The 27,780-nt window shown below is 39.7% G+C and overlaps 1 protein-coding gene across 1 annotated transcript; it reads right to left on the bottom strand.

The window, feature by feature from the left end:
- Window positions 1-815: 815 nt before the first annotated feature.
- plgrkt (plasminogen receptor, C-terminal lysine transmembrane protein) lies at window positions 816-26,727 on the bottom strand. The gene is made up of 5 exons (XM_061931882.1): window positions 26,624-26,727; window positions 21,654-21,746; window positions 2,276-2,406; window positions 2,083-2,192; window positions 816-1,113 (listed from the first exon to the last, which is right to left on the bottom strand). The coding sequence occupies exons 2-5, from the start codon at window positions 21,732-21,734 to the stop codon at window positions 986-988; spliced, it is 450 nt and encodes a 149-aa protein (XP_061787866.1). The 5' UTR covers window positions 21,735-21,746; window positions 26,624-26,727; the 3' UTR covers window positions 816-985.
- Between the last annotated feature and the right edge of the window lie 1,053 nt (window positions 26,728-27,780).

Genomic DNA, 27,780 nt, shown 5'->3' with positions numbered 1-27,780 from the left:
AATACTACCACTTGAATACTACATTATTTACTACTACTACTACATTACTACTACTACTACTTGAATACTACATGATTTACTACATTACTACGACTTGAATACATGATTTACTACATTACTACTACTTGAATACATTATTTACTACATTACTACGACTTGAATACATGATTTACTACATTACTACTACTTGAATACATTATTTACTACATTACTACTACTTGAATACATTATTTACTACATTACTACTACTTGAATACATTATTTACTACATTACTACTACTTGAATACATTATTTACTACATTACTACTACTTGAATACATTATTTACTACATTACTACTACTTGAATACATTATTTACTACATTACTACGACTTGAATACATTATTTACTACATTACTACTACTTGAATACATTATTTACTACATTACTACTACTTGAATACATTATTTACTACATTACTACTACTTGAATACATTATTTACTACATTACTACTACTTGAATACATTATTTACTACATTACTACTACTTGAATACATTATTTACTACATTACTACTACTTGAATACATTATTACATTACTACTACTTGAATACATTATTTACTACATTACTACTACTTGAATACATTATTTACTACATTACTACTACTGGAATACATTATTTACTACATTACTACTACTTGAATACATTATTTACTACATTACTACTACTTGAATACATTATTTACTACATTACTACTACTTGAATACATTATTTACTACATTACTACTACTACTAAATAAGACCAACATGAAATTATTAAAAGAAATATGAAATATTTAAAATATTGAATGCATTTATTTTAGTGTTTTTTGAAATGATTCCATCAGATATATTTGATCAATATAATTGAGTTAACGATGTATTTAAATGGATTCATTTGGCACATAGTTTATGAACGTCAAAAAACTTAGCTGTCAATCATCTTCACGGAGAAGAAAAGGCCTCATTTTTCCAAGATGGAGGAGAAGCTGATTTTGGCGCGACGAATCTTCTCGATGCTGTCGAAGGTTGGAGTCCCGTGAGGAAGTTGCAGGCGCTGCTGCTCTGATGACATGATAGACTCCGCCTCCTCTGCAGGAAACACATGTTGTTATGAAACATGCTCTTCAAATGCCTGTCAATCATTTCTTAATCCAACTCATTCAAAGATCCTCTATTTCAACCTGCCAAAGATCATCTATAAGTGAGGAGAGTTCTTCTGTTTATTAAGTCCTGCTGCAAAAATGATCTCTAAACATGTGACCTAATACAAAACACCTAGTCAAAGATCCTCTCTAAAATGCTGAGATAAGCTGTTTATGAGAACTTACTACAAAAACACTTGTCAAAGATCCTCTCTAAAAGGTGAGCTGAGCTGTTTTTCAGAACATACTGCAAAAACACAAGTCAAAGATCCTCTCTAAAAAGTAGTGACTGCTGCAAAAACACAAGTCAAAGATCCTATCTAAAAAGTAGTGACTGCTGCAAAAACAAGTCAAAGATCCTCTCTAAAAAGTAATGACTGCTGTTTTTGAGAACTTACTACAAAACACCAGTCAAAGATCCTCTCTTAAAAAGTAGTGACTGCTGCAAAAACAAGTCAAAGATCCTCTCTAAAAAGTAATGACTGCTGTTTTTGAGAACTTACTACAAAACACAGGTCAAAGATCCTCTCTTAAAAAGTAGTGACTGCTGCAAAAACAAGTCAAAGATCCTCTCTAAAAAGTAATGACTGCTGTTTTTCAGAACTTACTACAAAACACTCTTCAAAGATCCCCTCTAAAAAGTAGTGACTCCTGCAAAAACAAGTCAAAGATCCTCTGTAAAAAGTAATGACTGCTGTTTTTGAGCACTTACTACAAAACACTTGTCAAAGATCCTCTCTAAAAAGTAGTGACTGCTGCAAAAACAAGATGATCATGTTCATTGGGCCCTGCTGCTGGTCAAAGACCTCTTTTAGAGACATACTGCAAAAACAGCCGTCAAAGATCCTCACGATGCAGTTTTCAGGAATGAGTCAAAAAGAAGAGGAGAAACAAAGATATGTTGGAGACGATGCACCTCTGGTTCGATGAATGAGTGACCCGTAGGCGTTGTCCACCTGATAGGCCAGGATGAAGCTGAGAGGAAGGATGGGGGCCAACATGGCCGCCTTCTTTCTCTTGATGGCCCTGAATAAAGAGAGAGCGTATTATTGTGGGTCAGAGTGAGAGGTGAAAGGTCACATGGCTACAAGGACGGTGTCAAAGGTCACCCCAGTGTGAGTCCAGCACAGGTGAGAGTGAAGAAGCTGCCAAAGTATGTCAGGAACTCTCTGGACCGAGCAACCTGCATGGCCATCTCACGCTGCTTCATCTCTGTCTGCATCAGCAGCTGACGCTCCATCTGCACACACACACACACACACACACACACACACACACACACACACACACACACACACACACACACACACACACACACACACACACACACACACACACACACACACACACACACACACACACACACACACAGTCACATCTTCTACCTGCACACCTGTTTTACCTGCACACACCTGCTGTCACATCTTCTACCTGCTCACAGGTGTGTCACCTGTTCTACCTGCTCACAGGTGTGTCACCTGTTCTACCTGCTCACAGGTGTGTTCACAAACTGGAAGATTAGCGTCAAGGGCTCTCAGCATGAGAGTGGTGTGTTACATTTGTGGTGTTGATGTTTACCATCAACTCAGAAGCACTTTTAATGCTGCTCCAATGACAACATTGCTGCTGCAGTGCACAACATACTTGGTTACAACTGACAAAGATCCTCTATATGACAGGAGTGTTGTGCTGCTGAGTAATCAGTGTAAAGACGCTGGTCAAAGATCCTCTATATAACAGGAGTGTTGTGCTGCTGAGTAATTAGTGTAAAGACGCTGGTCAAAGATCCTCTATATGACAGGAGTGTTGTGCTGCTGAGTAATTAGTGTAAAGACGCTGGTCAAAGATCTTCTATATGACAGGAGTGTTGTGCTGCTGAGTAATTAGTGTAAAGACGCTGGTCAAAGATCTTCTATATGACAGGAGTGTTGTGCTGCTGAGTAATTAGTGTAAAGACACTAGTCAAAGATCTTCTATATGACAGGAGTGTTGTGCTGCTGAGTAATTAGTGTAAAGACGCTGGTCAAAGATCCTCTATATGACAGGAGTGTTGCGCTGCTGAGTAATTAGTGTAAAGACGCTGGTCAAAGATCTTCTATATGACAGGAGTGTTGTGCTGCTGAGTAATTAGTGTAAAGACACTAGTCAAAGATCCTCTATATGACAGGAGTGTTGTGCTACTGAGTAATTAGTGCAAAGACACTAGTCAAAGATCCTCTATATGACAGGAGTGTTGTGCTGCTGAGTAATTAGTGTAAAGACACTAGTCAAAGATCTTCTATATGACAGGAGTGTTGTGCTGCTAAGTAATTAGTGTAAAGACGCTGGTCAAAGATCCTCTATATGACAGGAGTGTTGTGCTGCTGAGTAATTAGTGTAAAGACGCTGGTCAAAGATCCTCTATATGACAGGAGTGTTGTGCTGCTGAGTAATTAGTGTAAAGACGCTGGTCAAAGATCCTCTATATGACAGGAGTGTTGTGCTGCTGAGTAATTAGTGTAAAGACGCTGGTCAAAGATCCTCTATATGACAGGAGCATGCTGCTAAGTAATTAGTGTAAAGACGCTGGTCAAAGATCCTCTATATGACAGGAGCATGCTGCTAAGTAATTAGTGTAAAGACGCTGGTCAAAGATCCTCTATATGACAGGAGCATGCTGCTGAGTAATTAGTGTAAAGACACTAGTCAAAGATCCTCTATATGACAGGAGCATGCTGTTAAGTAATTAGTGTAAAGACCCTGGTCAAAGATCCTCTATATGACAGGAGCATGCTGCTGAGTAATTAGTGTAAAGACACTAGTCAAAGATCCTCTATATGACAGGAGTGTTGTGCTGCTAAGTAATTAGTGTAAAGACGCTGGTCAAAGATCCTCTATATGACAGGAGTGTTGTGCTGCTAAGTAATTAGTGTAAAGACGCTGGTCAAAGATCCTCTCTATGACAGGAGTGTTGTGCTGCTGAGTAATTAGTGTAAAGACACTGGTCAAAGATCCTCTATATGACAGGAGTGTTGTGCTGCTGAGTAATTAGTGTAAAGACGCTGGTCAAAGATCCTCTATATGACAGGAGTGTTGTGCTGCTGAGTAATTAGTGTAAAGACGCTGGTCAAAGATCCTCTATATGACAGGAGTGTTGTGCTGCTGAGTAATTAGTGTAAAGACACTAGTCAAAGATCCTCTATATGACAGGAGTGTTGTGCTGCTGAGTAATTAGTGTAAAGACGCTGGTCAAAGATCCTCTATATGACAGGAGTGTTGTGCTGCTGAGTAATTAGTGTAAAGACGCTGGTCAAAGATCCTCTATATGACAGGAGTGTTGTGCTGCTGAGTAATTAGTGTAAAGACGCTGGTCAAAGATCCTCTATATGACAGGAGTGTTGTGCTGCTGAGTAATTAGTGTAAAGACAATAGTCAAAGATCCTCTATATGACAGGAGTGTTGTGCTGCTGAGTAATTAGTGTAAAGACGCTGGTCAAAGATCCTCTATATGACAGCAGTGTTGTGCTGCTGAGTAATTAGTGTAAAGACACTAGTCAAAGATCCTCTATATGACAGCAGTGTTGTGCTGCTGAGTAATTAGTGTAAAGACGCTGGTCAAAGATCTTCTATATGACAGGAGTGTTGTGCTGCTGAATAATTAGTGTAAAGACACTAGTCAAAGATCTTCTATATGACAGGAGTGTTGTGCTGCTGAGTAATTAGTGTAAAGACGCTGGTCAAAGATCTTCTATATGACAGGAGTGTTGTGCTGCTGAGTAATTAGTGTAAAGACGCTGGTCAAAGATCTTCTATATGACAGGAGTGTTGTGCTGCTGAGTAATTAGTGTAAAGACAATAGTCAAAGATCCTCTATATGACAGGAGTGTTGTGCTGCTGAGTAATTAGTGTAAAGACACTAGTCAAAGATCTTCTATATGACAGGAGTGTTGTGCTGCTGAGTAATTAGTGTAAAGACACTAGTCAAAGATCTTCTATATGACAGGAGTGTTGTGCTGCTAAGTAATTAGTGTAAAGACGCTGGTCAAAGATCCTCTATATGACAGGAGTGTTGTGCTGCTGAGTAATTAGTGTAAAGACGCTGGTCAAAGATCCTCTATATGACAGGAGTGTTGTGCTGCTGAGTAATTAGTGTAAAGACGCTGGTCAAAGATCCTCTATATGACAGGAGTGTTGTGCTGCTGAGTAATTAGTGTAAAGACGCTGGTCAAAGATCCTCTATATGACAGGAGTGTTGTGCTGCTGAGTAATTAGTGTAAAGACGCTGGTCAAAGATCCTCTATATGACAGGAGTGTTGTGCTGCTGAGTAATTAGTGTAAAGACGCTGGTCAAAGATCCTCTATATGACAGGAGTGTTGTGCTGCTGAGTAATTAGTGTAAAGACGCTGGTCAAAGATCCTTTATATGACAGGAGTGTTGTGCTGCTGAGTAATTAGTGTAAAGACGCTGGTCAAAGATCCTCTATATAACAGGAGTGTTGTGCTGCTGAGTAATTAGTGTAAAGACGCTAGTCAAAGATCCTCTATATGACAGGAGTGTTGTGCTGCTGAGTAATTAGTGCAAAGACACTAGTCAAAGATCCTCTATATGACAGGAGTGTTGTGCTGCTGAGTAATTAGTGTAAAGACACTAGTCAAAGATCTTCTATATGACAGGAGTGTTGTGCTGCTGAGTAATTAGTGTAAAGACACTAGTCAAAGATCTTCTATATGACAGGAGTGTTGTGCTGCTGAGTAATTAGTGTAAAGACGCTGGTCAAAGATCCTCTATATGACAGGAGTGTTGTGCTGCTGAGTAATTAGTGTAAAGACGCTGGTCAAAGATCCTCTATATGACAGGAGTGTTGTGCTGCTGAGTAATTAGTGTAAAGACGCTGGTCAAAGATCCTCTATATGACAGGAGTGTTGTGCTGCTGAGTAATTAGTGTAAAGACGCTGGTCAAAGATCCTCTATATGACAGGAGCATGCTGCTAAGTAATTAGTGTAAAGACGCTGGTCAAAGATCCTCTATATGACAGGAGCATGCTGCTAAGTAATTAGTGTAAAGACGCTGGTCAAAGATCCTCTATATGACAGGAGCATGCTGCTGAGTAATTAGTGTAAAGACACTAGTCAAAGATCCTCTATATGACAGGAGCATGCTGTTAAGTAATTAGTGTAAAGACCCTGGTCAAAGATCCTCTATATGACAGGAGCATGTTGCTGAGTAATTAGTGTAAAGACACTAGTCAAAGATCCTCTATATGACAGGAGTGTTGTGCTGCTAAGTAATTAGTGTAAAGACGCTGGTCAAAGATCCTCTATATGACAGGAGTGTTGTGCTGCTAAGTAATTAGTGTAAAGACGCTGGTCAAAGATCCTCTCTATGACAGGAGTGTTGTGCTGCTGAGTAATTAGTGTAAAGACACTGGTCAAAGATCCTCTATATGACAGGAGTGTTGTGCTGCTGAGTAATTAGTGTAAAGACGCTGGTCAAAGATCCTCTATATGACAGGAGTGTTGTGCTGCTGAGTAATTAGTGTAAAGACGCTGGTCAAAGATCCTCTATATGACAGGAGTGTTGTGCTGCTGAGTAATTAGTGTAAAGACACTAGTCAAAGATCCTCTATATGACAGGAGTGTTGTGCTGCTGAGTAATTAGTGTAAAGACGCTGGTCAAAGATCCTCTATATGACAGGAGTGTTGTGCTGCTGAGTAATTAGTGTAAAGACGCTGGTCAAAGATCCTCTATATGACAGGAGTGTTGTGCTGCTGAGTAATTAGTGTAAAGACGCTGGTCAAAGATCCTCTATATGACAGGAGTGTTGTGCTGCTGAGTAATTAGTGTAAAGACAATAGTCAAAGATCCTCTATATGACAGGAGTGTTGTGCTGCTGAGTAATTAGTGTAAAGACGCTGGTCAAAGATCCTCTATATGACAGGAGTGTTGTGCTGCTGAGTAATTAGTGTAAAGACACTAGTCAAAGATCCTCTATATGACAGCAGTGTTGTGCTGCTGAGTAATTAGTGTAAAGACGCTGGTCAAAGATCTTCTATATGACAGGAGTGTTGTGCTGCTGAATAATTAGTGTAAAGACACTAGTCAAAGATCTTCTATATGACAGGAGTGTTGTGCTGCTGAGTAATTAGTGTAAAGACGCTGGTCAAAGATCTTCTATATGACAGGAGTGTTGTGCTGCTGAGTAATTAGTGTAAAGACACTGGTCAAAGATCTTCTATATGACAGGAGTGTTGTGCTGCTGAGTAATTAGTGTAAAGACAATAGTCAAAGATCCTCTATATGACAGGAGTGTTGTGCTGCTGAGTAATTAGTGTAAAGACACTAGTCAAAGATCTTCTATATGACAGGAGTGTTGTGCTGCTGAGTAATTAGTGTAAAGACACTAGTCAAAGATCTTCTATATGACAGGAGTGTTGTGCTGCTGAGTAATTAGTGTAAAGACACTAGTCAAAGATCTTCTATATGACAGGAGTGTTGTGCTGCTAAGTAATTAGTGTAAAGACGCTGGTCAAAGATCCTCTATATGACAGGAGTGTTGTGCTGCTGAGTAATTAGTGTAAAGACGCTGGTCAAAGATCCTCTATATGACAGGAGTGTTGTGCTGCTGAGTAATTAGTGTAAAGACGCTGGTCAAAGATCTTCTATATGACAGGAGTGTTGTGCTGCTGAGTAATTAGTGTAAAGACACTAGTCAAAGATCTTCTATATGACAGGAGTGTTGTGCTGCTGAGTAATTAGTGTAAAGACACTAGTCAAAGATCTTCTATATGACAGGAGTGTTGTGCTGCTAAGTAATTAGTGTAAAGACGCTGGTCAAAGATCCTCTATATGACAGGAGTGTTGTGCTGCTGAGTAATTAGTGTAAAGACGCTGGTCAAAGATCCTCTATATGACAGGAGTGTTGTGCTGCTGAGTAATTAGTGTAAAGACGCTGGTCAAAGATCCTCTATATGACAGGAGTGTTGTGCTGCTGAGTAATTAGTGTAAAGACGCTGGTCAAAGATCCTTTATATGACAGGAGTGTTGTGCTGCTGAGTAATTAGTGTAAAGACGCTGGTCAAAGATCCTCTATATGACAGGAGTGTTGTGCTGCTGAGTAATTAGTGTAAAGACGCTGGTCAAAGATCCTCTATATGACAGGAGTGTTGTACTGCTGAGTAATTAGTGTAAAGACGCTGGTCAAAGATCCTCTATATGACAGGAGTGTTGTGCTGCTAAGTAATTAGTGTAAAGACACTAGTCAAAGATCCTCTATATGACAGGAGTGTTGTGCTGCTGAGTAATTAGTGTAAAGACGCTGGTCAAAGATCCTCTATATGACAGGAGTGTTGTGCTGCTGAGTAATTAGTGTAAAGACGCTGGTCAAAGATCCTCTATATGACAGGAGTGTTGTGCTGCTGAGTAATTAGTGTAAAGACGCTGGTCAAAGATCCTTTATATGACAGGAGTGTTGTGCTGCTGAGTAATTAGTGTAAAGACGCTGGTCAAAGATCCTCTATATGACAGGAGTGTTGTGCTGCTGAGTAATTAGTGTAAAGACGCTGGTCAAAGATCCTCTATATGACAGGAGTGTTGTACTGCTGAGTAATTAGTGTAAAGACGCTGGTCAAAGATCCTCTATATGACAGGAGTGTTGTGCTGCTAAGTAATTAGTGTAAAGACACTAGTCAAAGATCCTCTATATGACAGGAGTGTTGTGCTGCTGAGTAATTAGTGTAAAGACGCTGGTCAAAGATCCTCTATATGACAGGAGTGTTGTGCTGCTGAGTAATTAGTATAAAGACGCTGGTCAAAGATCCTCTATATGACAGGAGTGTTGTGCTGCTGAGTAATTAGTGTAAAGACGCTGGTCAAAGATCCTTTACATGACAGGAGTGTTGTGCTGCTAAGTAATTAGTGTAAAGACGTTGGTCAAAGATCCTCTATATGACAGGAGTGTTGTGCTGCTGAGTAATTAGTGTAAAGACACTAGTCAAAGATCCTCTATATGACAGCAGTGTTGTGCTGCTGAGTAATTAGTGTAAAGACGCTGGTCAAAGATCTTCTATATGACAGGAGTGTTGTGCTGCTGAATAATTAGTGTAAAGACACTAGTCAAAGATCTTCTATATGACAGGAGTGTTGTGCTGCTGAGTAATTAGTGTAAAGACGCTGGTCAAAGATCTTCTATATGACAGGAGTGTTGTGCTGCTGAGTAATTAGTGTAAAGACGCTGGTCAAAGATCTTCTATATGACAGGAGTGTTGTGCTGCTGAGTAATTAGTGTAAAGACAATAGTCAAAGATCCTCTATATGACAGGAGTGTTGTGCTGCTGAGTAATTAGTGTAAAGACACTAGTCAAAGATCTTCTATATGACAGGAGTGTTGTGCTGCTGAGTAATTAGTGTAAAGACACTAGTCAAAGATCTTCTATATGACAGGAGTGTTGTGCTGCTGAGTAATTAGTGTAAAGACGCTGGTCAAAGATCCTCTATATGACAGGAGTGTTGTGCTGCTGAGTAATTAGTGTAAAGACGCTGGTCAAAGATCCTCTATATGACAGGAGTGTTGTGCTGCTGAGTAATTAGTGTAAAGACGCTGGTCAAAGATCCTCTATATGACAGGAGTGTTGTGCTGCTGAGTAATTAGTGTAAAGACGCTGGTCAAAGATCCTCTATATGACAGGAGCATGCTGCTAAGTAATTAGTGTAAAGACGCTGGTCAAAGATCCTCTATATGACAGGAGCATGCTGCTGAGTAATTAGTGTAAAGACACTAGTCAAAGATCCTCTATATGACAGGAGCATGCTGTTAAGTAATTAGTGTAAAGACCCTGGTCAAAGATCCTCTATATGACAGGAGCATGCTGCTGAGTAATTAGTGTAAAGACACTAGTCAAAGATCCTCTATATGACAGGAGTGTTGTGCTGCTAAGTAATTAGTGTAAAGACGCTGGTCAAAGATCCTCTATATGACAGGAGTGTTGTGCTGCTAAGTAATTAGTGTAAAGACGCTGGTCAAAGATCCTCTCTATGACAGGAGTGTTGTGCTGCTGAGTAATTAGTGTAAAGACGCTGGTCAAAGATCCTCTATATGACAGGAGTGTTGTGCTGCTGAGTAATTAGTGTAAAGACGCTGGTCAAAGATCCTCTATATGACAGGAGTGTTGTGCTGCTGAGTAATTAGTGTAAAGACGCTGGTCAAAGATCCTCTATATGACAGGAGTGTTGTGCTGCTGAGTAATTAGTGTAAAGACACTAGTCAAAGATCCTCTATATGACAGGAGTGTTGTGCTGCTGAGTAATTAGTGTAAAGACGCTGGTCAAAGATCCTCTATATGACAGGAGTGTTGTGCTGCTGAGTAATTAGTGTAAAGACGCTGGTCAAAGATCCTCTATATGACAGGAGCATGCTGCTAAGTAATTAGTGTAAAGACGCTGGTCAAAGATCCTCTATATGACAGGAGCATGCTGCTGAGTAATTAGTGTAAAGACACTAGTCAAAGATCCTCTATATGACAGGAGCATGCTGTTAAGTAATTAGTGTAAAGACCCTGGTCAAAGATCCTCTATATGACAGGAGCATGCTGCTGAGTAATTAGTGTAAAGACACTAGTCAAAGATCCTCTATATGACAGGAGTGTTGTGCTGCTAAGTAATTAGTGTAAAGACGCTGGTCAAAGATCCTCTATATGACAGGAGTGTTGTGCTGCTAAGTAATTAGTGTAAAGACGCTGGTCAAAGATCCTCTCTATGACAGGAGTGTTGTGCTGCTGAGTAATTAGTGTAAAGACGCTGGTCAAAGATCCTCTATATGACAGGAGTGTTGTGCTGCTGAGTAATTAGTGTAAAGACGCTGGTCAAAGATCCTCTATATGACAGGAGTGTTGTGCTGCTGAGTAATTAGTGTAAAGACGCTGGTCAAAGATCCTCTATATGACAGGAGTGTTGTGCTGCTGAGTAATTAGTGTAAAGACACTAGTCAAAGATCCTCTATATGACAGGAGTGTTGTGCTGCTGAGTAATTAGTGTAAAGACGCTGGTCAAAGATCCTCTATATGACAGGAGTGTTGTGCTGCTGAGTAATTAGTGTAAAGACACTAGTCAAAGATCCTCTATATGACAGCAGTGTTGTGCTGCTGAGTAATTAGTGTAAAGACGCTGGTCAAAGATCTTCTATATGACAGGAGTGTTGTGCTGCTGAGTAATTAGTGTAAAGACGCTGGTCAAAGATCCTCTATATGACAGGAGTGTTGTGCTGCTGAGTAATTAGTGTAAAGACGCTGGTCAAAGATCCTCTATATGACAGGAGTGTTGTGCTGCTGAGTAATTAGTGTAAAGACGCTGGTCAAAGATCCTCTATATGACAGGAGTGTTGTGCTGCTGAGTAATTAGTGTAAAGACGCTGGTCAAAGATCCTCTATATGACAGGAGTGTTGTGCTGCTGAGTAATTAGTGTAAAGACGCTGGTCAAAGATCCTCTATATGACAGGAATAATTCTCCTTCAGCTATTATTGGAGTGTTTCCAGTATAATTGGGTGTTGGACATTGGTAAGCACGAGTGGAGCCCAGCAGTAGACCACCACAGTGTATACCACCTGACATGCAAAAAGAGTATAGGGAGCTAAATGTTCCTTCAGTAGAGTTGAAGGTTTCCAAGACAACATTAGTGACTGTTGACTAACCACAATGGATGGTAATTGTTGCAATCCCCAGCTGTGAAGAGTTTTTAATCATAGAGCCGTGGTCTGCTGGTGTGACTGGACTAGCATGGCTGCTACACAATCAGCAACACAACAGTTAGCCGTAATTACACGTCACAGGTGACTTCTTAAACTGATTGTGGACACTTGAAATCATTTGTGGGCTTCAAGACGTCATCTGACGCTTTCTTGCCTTTCACTCTAATCCAGCATAAAAGATGACGGCGGACGGCAGGCTGGGCGACAAACTCACTGACATTTATGGAATTGTCAACAACACTTGGACAACAAATCATGACCACAGAACACTAAGAAACTTTGGAAGTGTAATAAACTATAAAAACATACATATATACACACACACACACACATATATATACATATACATATACAGGTAAAAGCCAGTAAATTAGAATATTTTGAAAAACTTGATTTATTTCAGTAATTGCATTCAAAAGGTGTAACTTGTACATTATATTTATTCATTGCACACAGACTGATGCATTCAAATGTTTATTTCATTTAATTTTGATGATTTGAAGTGGCAACAAATGAAAATCCAAAATTCCGTGTGTCACAAAATTAGAATATTACTTAAGGCTAATACAAAAAAGGGATTTTTAGAAATGTTGGCCAACTGAAAAGTATGAAAATGAAAAATATGAGCATGTACAATACTCAATACTTGGTTGGAGCTCCTTTTGCCTCAATTACTGCGTTAATGCGGCGTGGCATGGAGTCGATGAGTTTCTGGCACTGCTCAGGTGTTATGAGAGCCCAGGTTGCTCTGATAGTGGCCTTCAACTCTTCTGCGTTTTTGGGTCTGGCATTCTGCATCTTCCTTTTCACAATACCCCACAGATTTTCTATGGGGCTAAGGTCAGGGGAGTTGGCGGGCCAATTTAGAACAGAAATACCATGGTCCGTAAACCAGGCACGGGTAGATTTTGCGCTGTGTGCAGGCGCCAAGTCCTGTTGGAACTTGAAATCTCCATCTCCATAGAGCAGGTCAGCAGCAGGAAGCATGAAGTGCTCTAAAACTTGCTGGTAGACGGCTGCGTTGACCCTGGATTTCAGGAAACAGAGTGGACCGACACCAGCAGATGACATGGCACCCCAAACCATCACCCAACCATGCAAATTTTGCATTTCCTTTGGAAATCGAGGTCCCAGAGTCTGGAGGAAGACAGGAGAGGCACAGGATCCACGTTGCCTGAAGTCTAGTGTAAAGTTTCCACCATCAGTGATGGTTTGGGGTGCCATGTCATCTGCTGGTGTCGGTCCACTCTGTTTCCTGAGATCCAGGGTCAACGCAGCCGTCTACCAGCAAGTTTTAGAGCACTTCATGCTTCCTGCTGCTGACCTGCTCTATGGAGATGGAGATTTCAAGTTCCAACAGGACTTGGCGCCTGCACACAGCGCAAAATCTACCCGTGCCTGGTTTACGGACCATGGTATTTCTGTTCTAAATTGGCCCGCCAACTCCCCTGACCTTAGCCCCATAGAAAATCTGTGGGGTATTGTGAAAAGGAAGATGCAGAATGCCAGACCCAAAAACGCAGAAGAGTTGAAGGCCACTATCAGAGCAACCTGGGCTCTCATAACACCTGAGCAGTGCCAGAAACTCATCGACTCCATGCCACGCCGCATTAACGCAGTAATTGAGGCAAAAGGAGCTCCAACCAAGTATTGAGTATTGTACATGCTCATATTTTTCATTTTCATACTTTTCAGTTGGCCAACATTTCTAAAAATCCCTTTTTTGTATTAGCCTTAAGTAATATTCAAATTTTGTGACACACGGAATTTTGGATTTTCATTTGTTGCCACTTCAAATCATCAAAATTAAATGAAATAAACATTTGAATGCATCAGTCTGTGTGCAATGAATAAATATAATGTACAAGTTACACCTTTTGAATGCAATTACTGAAATAAATCAAGTTTTTCAAAATATTCTAATTTACTGGCTTTTACCTGTGTATATATATATATATATATATATATATATATACACATACACACACACACACATAAATATATATATATATACATACACATACACACACATATACAGTATATACACATACACACACACACACACACATATATAAATATACATACACACACACACACACACACACATATATATATACATACACACACACACACATATATACTGTATATACATACACACACACACATATATATATATACACACATATACATAAATATATATATATATACATACACACACACACACACATATACAGTACATACACATACACACACACACACATATATATATATACATACTAGAGATGCGCGGTTTGCGGGCACAACCGCGGAGTCCGCGGATTATCCGCGGATCGGGCGGATGAAATTAAAAAAAATTAGATTTTATCCGCGGGTCGGGTCGGGTGGTTGAAATAAAGAAAAATTAGATTTTAAATAGATTCAGGCGGGTGGCAGTTAAACCAATTGGTAAATATATATACATAGTTAAATGTTGTTACCCACATACGAAAAACGAGCAGGCACCTGCAGCATATGCCACAACAGAAGAAAAAAAAAGAAAAGAGATGGACACTTTTACGGAGCGAGAAGGGACGCTTCGCCGGGGTCCGGGACCGAGGCCCCTTCCCCCGAGAGGGCCCCACCGGGAGCCGTAGCTGAGGTGATCCGCGAGAAGGGCCCGACGCACGTCCAGGGTCACCACCGCGCCCACCGCACCGACACCCCGCCTCGTCCGCCTTCGCCGCGGCCGGCGTCACGCGCAGCAGGTAAGCAGCTTACCTGCCCGCCACCCCCGTGGCCGGGGGCTCGTAACAGGGGTCACTCCGCGCGCAGTGCGCTCACGAAAGGGGTGGGGCTCACCCTGGTTGATATAGACAGCAGGACGGTGGCCATGGAAGTCGGAACCCGCTAAAGAGTGTGTAACAACCCACCTGCCGAATCAACTAGCCCTGAAAATGGATGGCGCTGGAGCGTCGGGCCCATACCCGGCCGTCGCCGGCAGCGAGATGCGCTTGGAGGTGCGCTCAGCGCGGCTCCCATATGATTGCGCACTGGTGTGCGTCTGGGTCGTGACAGCGTGGCACGCGAATGTCTGTGCTGCATTGGATCAGTCTCCTTTCTTTAACAGGCAAAAGCTTTATAACCTCACTAATGCCTTGCATCATCTATATTAGATATATAACAACGGGCGGGTGCGGGCGGATGGCGGGCGGGTGCGGTTCTGATCAAATGTTACATCGGGTGGATGGCGGATGGTTGACGACTTTCTGATGCGGTTGCGGATGAAATAATTGCCTATCCGCGCATCTCTAGAGGCCAAATAATTAACACACACAGTAGTATATCTCCAATAGAAAAAAAACCACAATAAACAACGCAATTGCCTTAATTCCTTTGCATTGTAGTGCGCCCAAACAACACGTAACCATCAAAATTATTCAGCTGACCGAACTCAATATAGGTTAGACATGGGCTTATTTGGTATAGCCTATAGGTAACGTAGACTCATTCCTTTAACATATCCAACCGTATGTCTACTTACTTTTTTTTTTGTTAGCACTATGCAGGAATAAAATGGCATCTACAGTGCCAGGATTCATGCGAGAGAGCCTGGCCTCTAAAATGCGCCCTGCTGCGCTGAAGGAGCGCTCACTTGCGCCACTTGTTGCTGGGACGCAGTGCCATCTTTTTCTTTTTTTCTTCTTCTTGTGTCGTGTTGTGCTGCAGTGCCTGATGAATAATTGACTGTTTCAAAGAGTGCTGCTCGTTTTTCGGATGTGGGTAACAACATTTAACTATGTATATATATTTCCGAATTGGTTCAACCGCCACCCGCCCGAATCTATTTAAAATCTATTTTTTTCGTCATCTCACCCGCCCGACCCGCGGTTGTGTCCGCAAACCGCGCATCTCTAATACACACACACATTGTCATGTCTGTGTAATCATGTTTTGTTTAGTTTCTGGTTTTTCACTCCCTTGTCTTGTTTGCATGATTACCCATTAGTTTCACCTGTTCCACGTTTGGACTCATTGTGCACTCTTGATTGTCACCATAGCAACCCATTAGTTTTCACCTGTCACGTCACGCACCTGTTTCACGTCTTGAGTCACGCACCTGTTTTCGTTAATCATGTCTGTAGTATTTAAGTTCAGTGTTTTTCAGTTTGTCTTTCTGACAACCTCACCACATTTATGCTCTGTCCATTCTTTCCATGTCCATTCTTCATGCAACTATTTTTGTCCAAGCCAAGTAAGTTTTTGTTCCATGTTTATAGTCTTTTTGGTTTCATAGTTTGTTCTCCGCCATTGTGCGTGTTTTTCGTTTGTACTTTTTGCTATAGTCTTTTGGTTTCGTAGTTTATTCTCCGCCACTGTGCGCGCTTTTCGTTTGCACTTTTTTTTGATGTATTAAATAAATCATGTACCTTCATTCCCGTCTCGCCCGAGCCAACTTTCCGTTGCATCCCGGAAAAGCTAACACCCAAGATCAAGTCTTGACACACATATGTACATTGTAATGGCAAAATTTATATTTTGGTAATTTCTTGTCTAAAACCGCAGTTCTTTCTTTGCCTCAACTGCCTGTCCTTTTCAGAAATAAGACATTTTTTATGGCCTACGCATTTTTGGAGCCCATTCGGGATGCCTCCAAACCCTCACCTCCGTGAATAGGACAAAGACTGTTGTGATGTTGGTTGATCACTAAATGATGTTTTCAGTCAAATGTTCCTCTCCAAATAAGTTTCTTTCTTTCATGATTCTCCCTCTCTTGCTCCTTTTCTGCAATAGCGAAAGCACTTTCTCCTCTGTAATCTGATGTTATTTGTCCAGTTTTTCTCTGGACAAATCCTTTGTGGACTATGAACAAAATCCAAAACAACATTAATGAGAAATAATAGGAAGATTTTTGCAAGAGAGAGAGTGAAAGATGTAAAGGAGTCCGTACATGATAGGAAGGATCTTCCAGTACAGTATGGATCAAAAGATACTAGTTTATATAAGACTTTCAGCCTAGAAATAAAGTACAGTGCAGATGACAAATGGTCCCAGCCTATGGTGGAGATTTGCATTGGAACGCTTCAAGGACAAGGAGTTTGTCACGCCTGGAAAAGATGAAACAAAGCAGCTGTGGCCAGAGTAGAAAATGAAAGTAATCAGGCAACATTCATCACTGCAAATTGCCCCCACCCTCCCCTATAAGGTGGGGGTACAGGAAATGAAAGCGGTGCTTCATGTACGTCAGCAGGTCAACCACCAGCATCATAGACACATCATGCAAGTAGGAAAGGATCTGGTCCGTGAAACCTTGTAGTGAGTCCAGTACAGCCCAGGTCTCATTTCATCTCCTCAGGAGACAATAATGCAGGCCTAGAGTACTCAGTAAGGCTGTGAGAAATAATCAATAACAGATTTTAACTGTACAGTAGGGTTGTACGGTATACCGGTGCTAGTAAAGTACCACGATACTAATGAATTATATTCAGTACTATATCACCTCTAAAAAGTACCAGTACACGGTTTCATCTGACCATGTGACATTCTCCCAATACTCTTCTGGATCATCCAAATGCTCTCTGGCAAACTTTAGACGGGCCTGGACATGTACTGGCTGGAGCAGAGGGACAAGTCTGCCACTGCAGGATTGGAGTCCCTGGTAGCCTTTGTTACTTTGGTCTCAGCTCTCTGCAGGTCATTCACTAGGTCCCTAGATTATTGGATTTCTGTGATCATTTTGACGCCACGGCGAGAGATCTCGCATGGAGCCCCACATGGAAGGAGATTATCAGTGGTCTTGTATGTCTTCCATTTTCTAATAATTGCTCCCACGTTCCGGTTTGGTGGCTGCAGGATTAGCTCTCTGCTTTTGTGGTCCAGACGGCTTCATCTGGATCTTCAGCTCTCACTGGATCGGTTCGCAGCTGAGTGTGAAGCGACTGGAATGAAAATCAGCACCTACAAGTCCCCGGTCCATGGTTCTCGCCCGGAAAAGGGTGGAGCGCAATCTTCGGGTTGAGGAAGAGACCTTGCCCCAAGTGGAGGAGTTCAAGTACCTCGAAGTCTTGTTCACGAGTGAGGGAAGAGTGGATGGTGAGATCGAAAGGTGGATCGGTGCGGCGTCTTCAGTAATGCAGACCCTGTATCGATCTGTTGTTGGTGAAGAAGGAGCTGAGCCGGAAGGCAAAGCTCTCAATTTACCGGTCGATCTACGTTCCCATCCTCACCTATGGTCATGAGCTTTGGGTATTGACCGAAAGGACAAGATCACGGGTACAAGTTGCCCAAATGAGTTCCTCCGCTGGGTGGCGGGGCTCTCCCTTAGAGATAGGGTGAGAAGCTCTGTCATCCGGGAGGAGCTCAGAGTAAAGCTGCTGCTCCTCCACATGGAGAGGAGCCAGATGAGGTGGTTCGGGCATCTGGTCAGGATGCCACCCGAACGCCTCCCTAAGGAGGTGTTTAGGGCACGTCCGACCGGTAGGAGGACACGGGGAAGACTATGTCTCCCGGCTGGCCTGGGAATGCCTCGGGATCCCCCGGGAGGAGCTGGACAAAGTGTCTGGGGAGAGGGAAATCTGGACTTCTCTGCTTAGGCTGCTTAGGTGACCTTGGATAAGTGGACGAAGATGGATGGATGGATGGATGGATGCTCCCACGGTTGATTTCTTCACACCAAGCTGCTTACCTATTGCAGATTCAGTCTTCCCGGCCTGGTGCAGGTCTACTATTTGGTTTCTGGTGTCCTTTGACAGCTCTGTGGTCTTGGCCATAGTAGAGTTTGGAGTATTTGAGGTTGTGGACAGGTGTCTTTGATACTGATAACCAGGCCCAACATAATACAGGTAAGGAGTGGAGGACAGAAGAGTCTCTTCAAGAAGTTTTAGACCAGTTGATCTGCCGTTTCTCCCCTCTCCTTCGTGGAGGGGGGGGGGCACAGGTTCGGTGGCCATGGATGAAGCGCTGGCTGTCCAGGGTCGGGACCCAGGGTGGACCACTCGTCTTTGCATCGCTTGCGGACGCCTCTGCGCTGCTGACCTGTCTCCGCTCGGGATGGTCTCCTGCTGGCCCCACTGTGGACTGGACTCTCACTATTATTTTAGATCCACTATGGACTGGACTCTCACACTATTATGTTAGATCCACTATGGACTGGACTCTCACTATTATGTTAGATCCACTATGGACTGGACTCTCACACTATTATGTTAGATCCACTATGGACTGGACTCTCACACTATTATGTTAGATCCACTATGGACTGGACTCTCACACTATTATGTTAGATCCACTATGGACTGGACTCTCACACTATTATGTTCGATCCACTATAGACTGGACTCTCACTATTATGTTCGATCCACTATGGACTGGACTCTCACTATTATGTTTGATCCACTATGGACTGGACTCTCACTATTATGTTACATCCACTATGGACTGGACTCTCACTATTATGTTGGATCCACTATGGACTGGACTCTCACTATTATGTTAGATCCACTATGGACTGGACTCTCACACTATTATGCTAGATCCACTATGGACTGGACTCTCACTATTATGTTAGATCCACTATGGACTGGACTCTCACACTATTATGTTAGATCCACTATGGACTGGACTCTCACACTATTATGTTAGATCCACTATGGACTGGACCCTCACTATTATGTTAGATCCACTATGGACTGGACTCTCACACTATTATGTTAGATCCACTATGGACTGGACTCTCACTATTATGTTAGATCCACTATGGACTGGACTCTCACACTATTATGTTAGATCCACTATGGACTGGACTCTCACACTATTATGTTAGATCCACTATGGACTGGACTCTCACTATTATGTTAGATCCACTATGGACTGGACTCTCAAACTATTATGTTAGATCCACTATGGACTGGACTCTCACTATTATGTTAGATCCACTATGGACTGGACTCTCACTATTATGTTAGATCCACTATGGACTGGACTCTCACACTATTATGTTAGATCCACTATGGACTGGACTCTCACACTATTATGTTAGATCCACTATGGACTGGACTCTCACACTACTATGTTAGATCCACTATGGACTGGACTCTCACTATTATGTTAGATCCACTATGGACTGGACTCTCACACTATTATGTTAGATCCACTATGGACTGGACTCTCACACTACTATGTTAGATCCACTATGGACTGGACTCTCACTATTATGTTAGATCCACTATGGACTGGACTCTCACACTATTATGTTAGATCCACTATGGACTGGACCCTCACTATTATGTTAGATCCACTATGGACTGGACTCTCACACTATTATGTTCGATCCACTATAGACTGGACTCTCACTATTATGTTCGATCCACTATGGACTGGACTCTCACTATTATGTTAGATCCACTATGGACTGGACTCTCACTATTATGTTAGATCCACTATGGACTGGACCCTCACTATTATGTTAGATCCACTATGGACTGGACTCTCACACTATTATGTTCGATCCACTATAGACTGGACTCTCACTATTATGTTAGATCCACTATGGACTGGACTCTCACACTATTATGTTCAATCCACTATGGACTGGACTCTCACACTATTATGTTAGATCCACTATGGACTGGACTCTCACACTATTATGTTAGATCCACTATGGACTGGACTCTTACTATTACCGTATGTTAGATCCACTATGGACTGGACCCTCACTATTATGTTAGATCCACTATGGACTGGACTCTCACACTATTATGTTAGGTCCCCTATGGACTGGACCCTCACTATTATGTTAGATCCACTATGGACTGGACTCTCACTATTATGTTAGATCCACTATGGACTGGACTCTCACACTATTATGTTAGATCCACTATGGACTGGACTCTCACTATTATGTTAGATCCACTATGGACTGGACTCTCACTATTATGTTAGGTCCACTATGGACTGGACTCTCATACTATTATGTTAGATCCACTATGGACTGGACTCTCACACTACTATGTTAGATCCACTATGGACTGGACTCTCACTATTATGTTAGGTCCACTATGGACTGGACTCTCACACTATTATGTTAGGTCCACTATGGACTGGACTCTCACACTACTATGTTAGATCCACTATGGACTGGACTTTCACAATATTATGCTAGATCCACTTGACGTCCATTGCACCGGTCGCCCCAGGGGAGGTCCCCATATCTGCGGTCCTCTCCAAGGTTTCTCATTGTCCGATTGGGTTGAGTTTTTCCTTGCCCTGATGTGGTTTCTGAACCAAGGATGTCGTTGTGGCTTGTGCAGCCCTTTGAGACACTCGTGATTTAGGGCTATATAGGCAAACATTAATTGATTGATTGACTGTGAAATATTGTTTGTTTGTTTGTTGGTGACCAAATACTTCTTTTACAGAGGAATTGACCAATGAATTCTTTAAAAATCCTACAAAGTGATTTCCTGGATTCTATTATTATTATGCTAGCTTGTTTGCTACTTTCTATGTCTACATTTTGGTCATTCTTCTTACCCAGTCATGTGCTAGCTTTATAACGTTAGCATGATAGTATGCTAACGTTAGCATGCTAACTTTTTCTGCTACCATTCATCTTTAGAGTCATATAACATGGAATGTGACACATGCTAAGTGTTAGCATGTTAACGTTAGCATGCTAAACTTGAAGTGATTACAGGTAGGTGTTTACGGGCAGGATTGATGTTGATGTTTAAATCTTCATAAGAAGGTGTTTTCCTTGGTAGACAGGTGTGTAGCTCAAGTCAGTTCTCACCTGCAGCCTGGAGTTGTGAAGCATAAACTCTTGCTGCTTCTTCAGGTTGGCATCCATGGATTTAGACAGCAGGAAGCCCATAGTGCTGCTTACCTGCCAATGACATCCTTAGTTTACCTGCTAATGACATCCTTAGTTTACCTGCTAATGAAATTATTAGTTTACCTGCTAATGACATTCTTAGTTTACCTGCTAATGACATTCTTAGTTTACCTGCTAATGACATTCTTAGTTTACCTGCTGATGACATTCTTAGTTTACCTGCTAATGACATTCTTAGTTTACCTGCTAATGACATTCTTAGTTTACCTGCTAATGACATTCTTAGTTTACCTGCTAATGACAATCTTAGTTTACCTGCTGATGACATTCTTAGTTTACCTGCTAATGACATTCTTAGTTTACCTGCTAATGACATCCTTAGTTTACCTGCTAATGACATTCTTAGTTTACCTGCTAATGACATTCTTAGTTTACCTGCTAATGACATTATTAGTTTACCTGCTGATGACATTCTTAGTTTACCTGCTGATGACATCCTTAGTTTACCTGCTGATGACATTCTTAGTTTACCTGCTAATGACATTCTTAGTTTACCTGCTAATGACATTATTAGTTTACCTGCTGATGACATTCTTAGTTTACCTGCTGATGACATTCTTAGTTTACCTGCTGATGACATTCTTAGTTTACCTGCTAATGACATTCTTAGTTTACCTGCTAATGACATTGTTAGTTTACCTGCTGATGACATTCTTAGTTTACCTGCTAATGACATTGTTAGTTTACCTGCTAATGACATTCTTAGTTTACCTGCTAATGACATTCTTAGTTTACCTGCTAATGACATTCTTAGTTTACCTGCTAATGACATTCTTAGTTTACCTGCTAATGACATTCTTAGTTTACCTGCTAATGACATTCTTAGTTTACCTGCTGATGACATTCTTAGTTTACCTGCTAATGACATTCTTAGTTTACCTGCTGATGACATTCTTAGTTTACCTGCTAATGACATCCTTAGTTTACCTGCTAATGACATTCTTAGTTTACCTGCTAATGACATTCTTAGTTTACCTGCTAATGACATTCTTAGTTTACCTGCTAATGACATTCTTAGTTTACCTGCTGATGACATTCTTAGTTTACCTGCTAATGACATTCTTAGTTTACCTGCTAATGACATTCTTAGTTTACCTGCTAATGACATTCTTAGTTTACCTGCTAATGACATTCTTAGTTTACCTGCTAATGACATTCTTAGTTTACCTGCTAATGACATTCTTAGTTTACCTGCTAATGACATTCTTAGTTTACCTGCTAATGACATCCTTAGTTTACCTGCTAATGACATTCTTAGTTTACCTGCTAATGACATTCTTAGTTTACCTGCTAATGACATTCTTAGTTTACCTGCTAATGACATTCTTAGTTTACTTGCTAATGACATTCTTAGTTTACCTGCTAATGACATCCTTAGTTTACCTGCTAATGACATTCTTAGTTTACCTGCTGATGACATTCTCAGTTTACCTGCTAATGACATTCTTAGTTTACCTGCTAACGACATTCTTAGTTTACCTGCTAATGACATTCTTAGTTTACCTGCTAATGACATTCTTAGTTTACCTGCTAATGACATTCTTAATTTACCTGCTAATGACATTCTTAGTTTACCTGCTAATGACATTCTTAGTTTACCTGCTAATGACAATCTTAGTTTACCTGCTAATGACATTCTTAGTTTACCTGCTGATGACATTCTTAGTTTACCTGCTAATGACATTCTTAGTTTTCCTGCTAATGACATTCTTAGTTTACCTGCTAATGACATTCTTAGTTTACCTGCTGATGACATTCTTAGTTTACCTGCTAATGACATTCTTAGTTTACCTGCTAATGACATTCTTAGTTTACCTCCTAATGACATTCTTAGTTTACCTGCTAATGACATTCTTAGTTTACCTGCTAATGACATTCTTAGTTTACCTCCTAATGACATTCTTAGTTTACCTGCTAATGACATCCTTAGTTTACCTGCTGATGACATTCTTAGTTTACCTGCTGATGACATTCTTAGTTTACCTGCTAATGCCATTCTTAGTTTATCTGCTGATGACATTCTTAGTTTACCTGCTAATGCCATTCTTAGTTTACCTGCTAATGACATTCTTAGTTTACCTGCTAATGACGTTCTTAGTTTACCTGCTAATGACATTCTTAGTTTACCTGCTAATGACATTCTTAGTTTACCTGCTAATGACATCCTTAGTTTACCTGCTGATGACATTCTTAGTTTACCTGCTAATGACATTCTTAGTTTACCTGCTAATGACATTCTTAGTTTACCTGCTAATGACATTCTTAGTTTACCTGCTAATGACATTCTTAGTTTACCTGCTAATGACATTCTTAGTTTACCTGCTAATGACATTCTTAGTTTACCTGCTAATGACATTCTTAGTTTACCTGCTAATGACATCCTTAGTTTACCTGCTAATTACATTCTTAGTTTACCTGCTAATGACATTCTTAGTTTACCTGCTAATGACATTCTTAGTTTACCAGCTAATGACATTCTTAGTTTACCTGCTTATGACATTCTTAGTTTACCTGCTAATGACATTCTTAGTTTACCTGCTAATGACATTCTTAGTTTACCTGCTAATGACATTCTTAGTTTACCTGCTAATGACATTCTTAGTTTACCTGCTGATGACATTCTTAGTTTACCTGCTAATGACATTATTAGTTTACCTGCTGATGACATTCTTAGTTTACCTGCTGATGACATCCTTAGTTTACCTGCTAATGACATTCTTAGTTTACCTGCTAATGACATCCTTAGTTTACCTGCTAATGACATTCTTAGTTTACCTGCTAATGACATTCTTAGTTTACCTGCTAATGACATTCTTAGTTTACCTGCTAATGACATTCTTAGTTTACCTGCTAATGACATTCTTAGTTTACCTGCTAATGACATTCTTAGTTTACCTGCTAATGACATTCTTAGTTTAACTGCTAATGACATTCTTAGTTTACCTGCTAAAGACATCCTTAGTTTACCTGCTGATGACCTTCTTAGTTTACCTGCTAATGACATTCTTAGTTTACCTGCTAATGACATTCTTAGTTTACCTGCTAATGACATTCTTAGTTTTTCTGCTGATGACATTCTTAGTTTACCTGCTGATGACATTCTTAGTTTACCTGCTAATGACATTCTTAGTTTACCTGCTGATGACATCCTTAGTTTACTTGCTAATGACATTCTTAGTTTACATGCTAATGACATTCTTAGTTTACCTGCTGATGACATTCTTAGTTTACCTGCTAATGACATTCTTAGTTTACCTGCTAATGACATTCTTAGTTTACCTGCTGATGACATCCTTAGTTTACTTGCTAATGACATTCTTAGTTTACATGCTAATGACATTCTTAGTTTACCTGCTGATGACATTCTTAGTTTACCTGCTAATGACGTTCTTAGTTTACCTGCTAATGACATTCTTAGTTTACCTGCTAATGACATTCTTAGTTTATCTGCTTATGACATTCTTAGTTTACCTGCTAATGACATTCTTAGTTTACCTGCTAATGACATTCTTAGTTTACCTGCTAATGACATTCTTAGTTTACCTGCTAATGACATCCTTAGTTTACCTGCTAATGACATTCTTAGTTTACCTGCTAATGACATTCTTAGTTTACCTGCTAATGACATTCTTAGTTTACCTGCTAATGACATTCTTAGTTTACCTGCTAATGACATTCTTAGTTTACCTGCTGATGACATTCTTAGTTTACCTGCTAATGACATTCTTAGTTTACCTGCTAATGACATTCTTAGTTTACCTGCTAATGACATTCTTAGTTTACCTGCTAATGACATTCTTAGTTTACCTGCTAATGACATTCTTAGTTTACCTGCTAATGACATTCTTAGTTTACCTGCTGATGACATTCTTAGTTTACCTGCTAATGACATTCTTAGTTTACCTGCTAATGACATTCTTAGTTTACCTGCTAATGACATTCTTAGTTTACCTGCTAATGACATTCTTAGTTTACCTGCTGATGACATTCTTAGTTTACCTGCTAATGACATTCTTAGTTTACCTGCTAATGACATTATTAGTTTACCTGCTGATGACATTCTTAGTTTACCTGCTAATGACATTCTTAGTTTACCTGCTAATGACATTCTTAGTTTACCTGCTAATGACATTCTTAGTTTACCTGCTAATGACATTCTTAGTTTACCTGCTGATGACATTCTTAGTTTACCTGCTAATGACAATCTTAGTTTACCTGCTAATGACATTCTTAGTTTACCTGCTGATGACATTCTTAGTTTACCTGCTAATGACATTCTTAGTTTTCCTGCTAATGACATTCTTAGTTTACCTGCTAATGACATTCTTAGTTTACCTGCTGATGACATTCTTAGTTTACCTGCTAATGACATTCTTAGTTTACCTGCTAATGACATTCTTAGTTTACCTCCTAATGACATTCTTAGTTTAGCTGCTAATGACATCCTTAGTTTACCTGCTGATGACATTCTTAGTTTACCTGCTAATGACATTCTTAGTTTACCTGCTAATGACATTCTTAGTTTACCTGCTAATGACAATCTTAGTTTACCTGCTGATGACATCCTTAGTTTACCTGCTAATGACATTCTTAGTTTACCTGCTAATGACATTCTTAGTTTACCTGCTAATGACATTCTTAGCTTCTTAGTTAACTTTCTCTTGCTTATCCAACATGTTTACCTTCACATACAAACTATTGGACGATTATTTTTTTTCTAATGCAAAAGTTGAAATGACTTTCTTGTGACATTACTTAGCTACTTTTCAAGCTAGCCACAGCTAATTCTACTGCACTGCTTAACAGTTGAACACACAAACTAAACATTTCCCCCCCGCGGTTGAAAGAAATAGCAGCTGCAAACTTACCTTCAATGTGTCACAAATACTTGAGTTAATGACTAGAAGTCACAAAGATGTCATCTCTTCAAAATTCACGTCCAAACGTCACTTTTCGGTGAACCTTCTATTTCCGTTTGTTGGCTTTCCACTTCCGCTTTGCCCCTTCAGAACAAAACGATTTTTTTTTTATTTCACTGTCTTGCTCTCTTTTGGTTTGGAGGTAAACAACAATAATCTGAAGAAATGCCATTGAAAGATTGAAACGTTTTAAACTCCAACTATTACCAACCAGGAGGAAATGTGTATATTTTGTTTGAGGGTTGTTGTCGCGCCAGCAGCAGACGTTTGGTGAACGGACGCCCCCTGCTGGGCAGTCAGGATAATGAACAGTGGCGAAATATAGAAAAATAAAGAGGCACCGTATTTAAAATATATATATATATATATATATATATATATATATATATATATATATATATATATATATATATATATAAATTAAATATATATATATATATATATATATATATATATATTTAATAATTTTTTTTAATTTTATATATATATATATATATATATATATATATATATATATATATATATATATATATATATATATATATATATATATATATTTTAAATTTTAAATGAACAGTGGCGAAATATAGAAAAATAAAGAGGTACCGTATTTAAAATATATATATATATATATATAAAAAAATTAAATATATATATATATATATATATATATATATATATATATATATATATATATATATATATATATATATATATATATATATGTATATATATATATATATATGTGTGTGTAATAATAATACATGTATGTATTTAACAAAGGTGTTAAGTTATTTTGTTTTGGTAAATCCTAAAAAATAAAAAATAAATTAAAAAGAAATATAACAATTTTAAATAATAGTTTAAATAATCAAATTATGTATATACTGTATATATGTATGCATATATATATATATATATATATATATTAATATTTATTTATTATATATATATATATATATATATATATATATATATATATATATATATATATATATATATATGTAGTGTTCATGTATGAGATCAAGGGCTGCCAATTATGGCCAAAGTAATAAATAAGATTATTGTTATCAATATTAAAATCATAATTAGTGATTGTTAGGTAA

Source organism: Nerophis lumbriciformis, linkage group LG39 (assembly GCF_033978685.3).
Source record: "Nerophis lumbriciformis linkage group LG39, RoL_Nlum_v2.1, whole genome shotgun sequence".
In the NCBI taxonomy this organism is placed as follows: domain Eukaryota; kingdom Metazoa; phylum Chordata; class Actinopteri; order Syngnathiformes; family Syngnathidae; genus Nerophis; species Nerophis lumbriciformis.
Note: the sequence above shows the minus strand (reverse complement) of the source record. Positions and strands in the feature narration are given on the sequence as shown.